Source organism: Pezoporus flaviventris, unplaced genomic scaffold, assembly GCF_033815535.1.
Source record: "Pezoporus flaviventris isolate CSIRO_AGI_PZ_B2104156 unplaced genomic scaffold, CSIRO_AGI_Pfla_v1 ptg000007l, whole genome shotgun sequence".
Lineage (NCBI taxonomy): Eukaryota > Metazoa > Chordata > Aves > Psittaciformes > Psittacidae > Pezoporus > Pezoporus flaviventris.
Genome location: NW_026892555.1, coordinates 40,819,921 through 40,827,383, shown reverse-complemented (window position 1 = coordinate 40,827,383; position 7,463 = coordinate 40,819,921). Strand labels below are relative to the sequence as shown.

Genomic DNA, 7,463 nt, shown 5'->3' with positions numbered 1-7,463 from the left:
CCAAATTGCTGGAAACTTTACAATGGCTTTTATGTTTAAACATCATTTAGCAGCTGTTAAAGGTCAGCACAAATCTTGTACTTTATCAGTATAAATGAAGTCTATAGCTGCCAAGAAAAGAATGCATTAAATAATGCAGTGATTATAATCTTGATTTTTTTCCCCATTCAGAAGTGAAAAGGACCCCTTAAGCAGTTTCGGTTTTTTTTCTCCTTATTTAAAATTGAAAAAGTAAAACACTAATTAAATTATTTATACCAGAAATTTACTTACAGGGATGACACATTTTGTACACAAAGCAAGAAAAACATCTGACACATTGTATAGTGCCAGGTGCAGTTAAGAAAGTGTAATACAAGTCGGCATCGAGAGGCTAAAAACCTGACAAACTTGCTGCAATGTTTCATTATCAATTTTATTTTCTACCATACACCAAATGTACAGCACAGAACACAATTTTGTTGTTTTGATGTAAGAAATATTAATTGTATGAAGAAACAGTATACAAACTACTCCAAATTAAAAAATGCATACATCATTGCTCTTTACAAAAGGTCTAATTTACAGTATAGCTCATCAATGCATTTAAACACAAAAAAAAAGGAAAAACAAAAAGAGAAAAAAAAAATCAGTGCACATTACAAAACACATCAAGTACAAGGGAGGCAAATAAATACATACTTCACAGAACATCCTGATCAAACAACCAAACACAGATAAATTAACCTGAAGCCATAGTAAATCATAATAATAAATACATAAGTCAATAAGAGATTTTTTTTACTTAAATAAAATATATAACAAATTTGTTAAAATATTTAGTAAATTAAATTTTAGTCTTTGTAATGAGTGAACTCATTTTGTATGCATTTAACAAGTATAACAAATGCTCGCTTATTGTTTTTTTAGCAAGAACAATAACTTTAATAACAAATTTTTGTTTGGTGTCCTCCTATTTATATTAGACAGCACGTATGGTAGCTTTTGAAAAATCAATTTAAAAATAAACACAGCTTCTAAGAACATACATTTTCCCCTGTCTAAACTAGGATTGGAGAGTTGAATCAACCCTCAAACAAAAAGCAAGCCCCACCTAACGCAGAACAGTGACCACAGTGCATGAGAGTCGAATCACTTTTGAATAGTACTTTTGTGCAGGAACAGTAATAATATAATTGTATATGTCAAGCCTGTGAATGCCATCATATTCAATCTAGTTATAAATGCTGCTAATAAAAATAAACACTTTCATTATAGCACGGAAAAATTAAACACACGCTAGATCCATGTATACATTTACACTGAGGCACATATGCACATGAGGTGTGTGTGCATACAAAAAAGGCAGTTTAGCTGGTTGTTTATACCTTTTTCTTAAAAAAAATAAATATAAAAAAAACTTCTGAAACAATGCTTAATTACTTACAATCCCTGAAATAGACATTGCCTCTGTTATAGCAACTGCTTCTTTCTGACAGATTCAGAAGTTCCTCATCCAGGCTAATCAGATACCGAGGCACATGCCAGCACCTCTGTGTAAGTGCTCATCTGTCCACGCCTCCATCTGTCTATATGCTCTGTAGCACTTGGTACCCTACCAAAAGACTGGTAACAAATTTAGTATCAGCCTAGTCTTAGTGAAGAAGGATGGGAGAAACCAGTCACGGTGTTGCTACTTTTCGTTCAAAGGGAAAAGCAACCACCATTGCTCTGGAGTGGTACTATTCCTCTCCAGACCGCTGCCTTCTCAGCTGCCGTTAAGTTCAAACCAGTATTAAATGCCATTTCAGGGGAGATGTGTTCGATTCATTATGTACAAAGCCTTCAGCCTGGGATGTGTTTGCATTTTTCAGATCCAAATCCATAGCAATACCGGTCAATTGGTTAAAAAGTCAACGTTTCATACTAAAAAAGTACCAGTCCTATCAAATTATCCTTCTTGTTTAGAGATCATTGTCATTTCCCTCCATGAACTAACTCTGAAAAAAACTGCAGTGGTAAAATAAATCTGAAGTTCTCTTGAAACATTTTAAATAATCATTCGCATAGGCTAAATCACACAGCCAAGTCAAGTGCTTTGCTGATTGCTATATTTCATTATTGCTAACGTATTCTTTAACACATGGTTTTCCAGCATACTGTGCTTTTAAGAGCCCAAGTCCCCCACTAGTGGGCACCATTTATCTTTTCATTCCATGCATCTTCACATCTCATGTTACTGCAAAACCTTTTCTGATACAAAGCCATTATAAAAAAGCAGGATGTGAGGAAAATAAAACTAGAACCACGGTTCAGTCATTTGTCACTTTCATAGTTTTTTTTTTTCTTCCTGTACAAACCCAGCAAGTTATATAATTTACAGTATAACTTTCAGTCTATTTAAAATCCCATTGGAAAATAAATTAATAAACACATTTGTAAAAATATGGCAGGCCACAAAAATGCTGTTAAAAGATAAAAAAACCAACTCTTTGATTAGAAATAAATAAAAAATATAAAAAATAGTCGCACACACTTTTTACATTCACTTTACAAAAAACTGAGTGCAAAAGAAGAAAAAAAAGGGAATCATACTGAAATAAATACAATATACTAACAGAGTGCATTGCTGTTAATACAAATAGTCTGTTGTGGTTTTATTCTTTTATTTATTTTTTTTTATGTCAGCTGGGAAAAAAATTAGTGCAATGTTGCAATTGTAAATGCAGCATGGCAACCTACACCCCTTAGCAGTACATGAACTCCTAACAGATCCATCTGGAGTTTACTGCTGTTAAGTAATTTCTGTTGCCCAGCAGCTTTCACATCCTACACATGGATGCCCTTCACTGCCTGTTTGATACTTTCCAGCAGAGCTTTGCATTCGGGGGAATAGTCCCGTTCCAGATTGCTGTACATGTCTGTGAGTGTATTTACATATGCTTCAAAATTCTGCTCACTGATTGGCCCCTAAATGAAGACAAAACAGATTACAATTGTAAGAGAGAAAATTAAGGCCAAGAAAACCCAAACACCCAACCCTAAAACATGGAAAAGCAGCGATATGGCAACTGGGAAGAAGTCAGGGCCGCCGTCCAGATGAATGGAGGGGTTGTAGAAATTAAGGGATGAATGGAGGGGCTGTAGAAATTAAGGGAATTGCATGTGCTGGGGGAACCACACACTCTCCAAGCAAGAAAAGGGGTTGGGGATATCGTCAGTGTAACTTGCTTTTGATTGTGACCTGTTTGGGTCTGAGGTTGTGGCTGACATCCCCTTAACTGTCCTCATGTAATCTCCCAGTGGCACTCTTGAAACTGGGCAAGGGGATTGTAACTCTGGAAACCCAAGTACCTTTGTGAGTTTGGCCTGTGCAAACTTGCAACTAAGACATAGAGGACGTGGAGTTTTGAGAAAGTAGAGCTTTGTTGGCTCCAGAAGAATCACTTGTATGAAACAGGTTAAAGTTCTGATCTACAAGCAGAGTAAATAAGGATTCTTTGTGTGAAGTTTTCACTCTTTGTGCAGGATGGACAGGCAGAGAAGGATGAGGGAAAAGCCTGTCCTGCACCATACGAAACGGCAGAGATAACAGGGCTGGTTCAGTCCTGGAAGAAACTGTGCTTGCTATCACACAGATTTCATGATCCAGCATCTCTGCAAAGTAAATTAGCCTAAAAGAGCTCTGCTAATGCAGCTCCAGTGTTCCTGCTGGTCCCTGAGTTTGCTCATCTACTTCAAGTGCTGGCAAAACAGTCTCAAAGAAGGTGTGAAGCTGCTGGCTGTGGTCTTACCATCTGTGGAAGCTGAATGTCAGCGAGGCTGGAGATGAGAGCTTGGCTAAGGCCAGCTAACTCCTTTAACAGGCTCTCGTTGTTCTGCTCTATGAGTTTGTTTTCTTCTTCTATTGTTTTCAAATTGCTTTCCATAGATGTGATCTAAAAGACAGAGGCAGGTACAAACAAACAAACAAACAGACTCTTGGCAGCACTGCAACTGCAGTTTGAACTCCAAATGGCAGTAGTAAGAGGGGTCATGCTGGATCTAAAACTCAGGTATGCTCTTTTTAGGATAATTATAATTTCCCCACAGAATATTCAGAGCAAGGAAAAGGTTGTATTTGCTATGAACTGATGGACTCTGATGCTGGTTCACGAAGAAACCTTGTGGCAACGAGGCACTGGAGAATGCCAGGCACTGGGAGGAAGGAATTGAGCTCAGGTGGGAAGGTCAGGGCAGAGCTGGGATGGAGAGTGTGGATGCAGGGCTGGTGGAGGGGAGGAGAAAGGAGGCTGATGTTTACATTGCTGTCCTGCTCTTGCATCATCCCTGCTGATCAACCACAACAGAGAAGTCATGTGTAGTAGATGTCATGCTACTTTCCTGCCCTGCTCTTGGAGGGAGGGTAGAGCTGTGAGATGGATGGGATCAGCAACAGGGCTGGCACTGGAAACAGTAAGAGAAAAATAGAGTGCAAAGGAAACTGAGTGGTTGAGTGCACACCGATCATTGCAAAGATGATGTCCAACCAACAGAATGGAACCCAGGGTTTTGGAAAGAGCAGGAAAAAGGGTCCAAGGTAGCAAAATGATATACTTTTAGCATGAGCCCACTGGGAATATATTCAGCTCTGAAGGCTTATATGTCAAAAGCAATGCTGAAAAGCAGAAGGCATCAGTGGCTGGGTATGGTTCCCTGCTGCCCATCTCCTTGTCCTGCAGCAGGCAGCGAGGCAGCGGGGCAGGGCAGAACCATGGACTGCCATCCCTGTGCCTGGCCACAGCTCCACAAGGCACAGAGAGATGGAGTCACATCCACAGCTGTTATACCCACCCTGTCCTTGTTAGGTTCTCTGCACTGCTTAAATGTCTCTTGCTGTGGACGCTTCCTTACACACTGTGGCACAGCAAAACAGGTCCCAAGGATCCCTTTTTGTCTGCCTGCAATCCACTACAGCCACTCCTTTGGAAGGTGTTTGCAGCAGCGTGGCCTAACACCTGCCCAGGCTAGATTATAAGCAATAGAGGAAACCACGTATGGATGTGTTGCTTCAGCTGTAGCTCCGTTCAGGCTTTACTGGTCAGACTGCCTTCACCAGGGAGCAAGTCTGAGGATAAGAAATCTGGCTGCATAAATTGTGCAATCTCTGTGCAAACAGCATAGTGGTGATCACCAGAGAGAGCTGAAATAAGTTTCCGAAGACACTAAACACCACCCTCCACACAGTGCAATTTGGGATAGATATCCCCACAACCTTTGCAGTGTGAAGCCTGATCATTTAGATCCAGCATAGGTGCTATACACTTCACCCACGTTTAGAGCATACACACAGTGATTACTGCAAAAACATTAATCAACATTGTACATTCCAGTGTGGTACAAATACAGAGGAGTATGGTTACACTCAGCTTTAGATCAGTTTAGACTTATATTCAGTTGCCAGATCTCATTTAGGAACTTTGTTTTTAAACTCTTTATTCCTAAAATACTGACTAAGCTTCAGCTCTTGCTTTTACCTGCTTTGCCCAGGTGAATTCCCACCTGAACTGTAGTAGCCCCTGTGGGGATGAGCATATTCAGATCACTCTGTAGAACCACTATCAGCATTTTAAAGCCAATTTAATCTCTCTAGTATAAAAAAGAATGAAAGAGAATGACTCTTTTCCGTAGCTCACTTCAAAGTCCTCTGCTACACAAATAAGCAAAAGGTATCCGTTCTTTACCATGGGGCAAAATTCAAACTATTTGAATAACTGACAATGGGTGAACTGAACTAGGGAGATTTTCTTAGCTACACATGAGAACAAAGTCAACTTCTATTAAGAGTTATAGTGTGCAGGTAAGAAGCAATATCCTCCCTAAAAAGCACAGTCAAGGGATTCTGCAGTTTGGTTAACAAAGAAAAATGAATGTTTTGTTCGGTAAATATAGTTTTTCTGCTTGCCAAGATTAGCTACAAACTGCTCTGAATTTGTCAGATCTTTAAGACAATACCCAGGAATCTGCTGCTTATTTACCGATAACAAACAAAGAGAAACTTGAAGAAACGGCATGTAGGACTTTGGTATTTTTAAGTGCCACAGAAGGATGGAAAACAAGTGTGCAGGACACTAGCTGTGTGTAAGCGTGCATTTGCACAGCATTTCATTTATTGATTTTGCTTAAGTGTAGCATAAGAAAAGGTAAAACTTTCATGTCAATGTCATACCTGGGTTTGAAGTTTCATCATATCAGCTTCAATTTTAAGATTGGATTCATTCAGTTCTTTTATTTCCTCGTCCAAGTGTCTAATTTCTTCATCGCTCTCAATACCTGCAAATCATTGAAAATACCAGTATTAGATTTAAAGTGTCCACATATAAATGGATGCATGAGCAACAAACTGCATTACCTTTTACTGATCAAGAGGAAGATAACAAGCTTTTGATCAAATGATTGATCCTTAAATTGCCTCTTACTTTCCTTTTACTGTAAAAATTGTTTCCTAGGTGTAAAAGATATACATGAGCTGAAATATAGAAGGGGTTTTCTGAATCTTCATGTTTCACAATTCTTTTCTTCCAGTGCAACATACAAGTGCAAGTTGGAGAGAACAGAGAGGAAAAATTGCCCAGAAAGAGAAAAGATTATTAAAAAACATGAGGGAGTATTTACAATGTTGTTTGAGGTTTTTTCTGCTTTAAAAAAAAAGGAACAGCAAACCATCTTTTGCAGGTAACACTCCAGGGTAACATCTCCACTAGTGTAATTGGTGACTTTAGTAAGCTCTAATTGCTGACTTTAGTAAACTCTTATGTATCTGCTTCTGATCTTGCAAGAAGTTCTGTGGGGACAGGTCTCGGTGCAGAATAACTTCAAGAAGCGCAGCCTTAGTTACATGTGATAAACAGTGAAATTTAAATAGCAGCAAAGAGAAATCGTGAAGAACAAAACCCTCAGGTCTTTTAATGAAAGACTCTTTCTGAAAAATACTGAGCAGCTACCGCTGCTGGCAGTGCGTGTCTCTCTTTCGTCTTAGTATCACTCTGAGACCAACTCTGCCTAGAGATTTGTGCCACTGTTGTTACTGCTTTAAAACCCAGAGCCCTGAACTGAGTCTGCTGTGGAGCCAGCTTGGGAAAACTGTAAACAATAGTCCCTGCCACGGTGAAAACATAGACACATGGAAGCAAACTTTTGCTTAATATAACTGCTGTTTTGCTCTGCAGTTGAAGGCATAAAGACTAAGTTCCCTGACTCCTGGCTCAAGACTCAACTTTCTAAAGCATGCTGTAAAAGAAAAGAGAATGATACATATTTCCCCTTATAACTATTTGGTAATTGTTCCTGTACACTTGGGTTAGAAAATTGTCCAAGTTTTGCACAGATACTAAACCATGTAGTGTTCAAGGTAAGGAGAAGAGTCAATTTTTGCTCACAATATTTATACCTTCTTACCTTAGTCATCAGACAGCTAAGTCCTCCCGATCTGTAACTAATAATTT

At 39.0% G+C, this 7,463-nt stretch overlaps 1 protein-coding gene across 10 annotated transcripts in view; it reads right to left on the bottom strand.

Annotated features, from left to right (window-relative positions):
• Positions 1-396: 396 nt before the first annotated feature.
• Positions 397-7,463, bottom strand: part of ST18 (ST18 C2H2C-type zinc finger transcription factor) — a 169,438-nt gene continuing 162,371 nt past the window's right edge. For all 10 annotated transcript variants that reach the window (XM_061448500.1, XM_061448498.1, XM_061448494.1 and 7 more), the window contains 3 exons: positions 6,188-6,291; positions 3,774-3,917; positions 397-2,949 (listed from right to left, as the gene is read on the bottom strand). In XM_061448500.1, the coding sequence (XP_061304484.1) occupies positions 2,809-2,949; positions 3,774-3,917; positions 6,188-6,291 (389 nt within the window). In that variant the 3' untranslated portion in view covers positions 397-2,808. The remainder of the gene's footprint in view (positions 2,950-3,773; positions 3,918-6,187; positions 6,292-7,463) is intronic.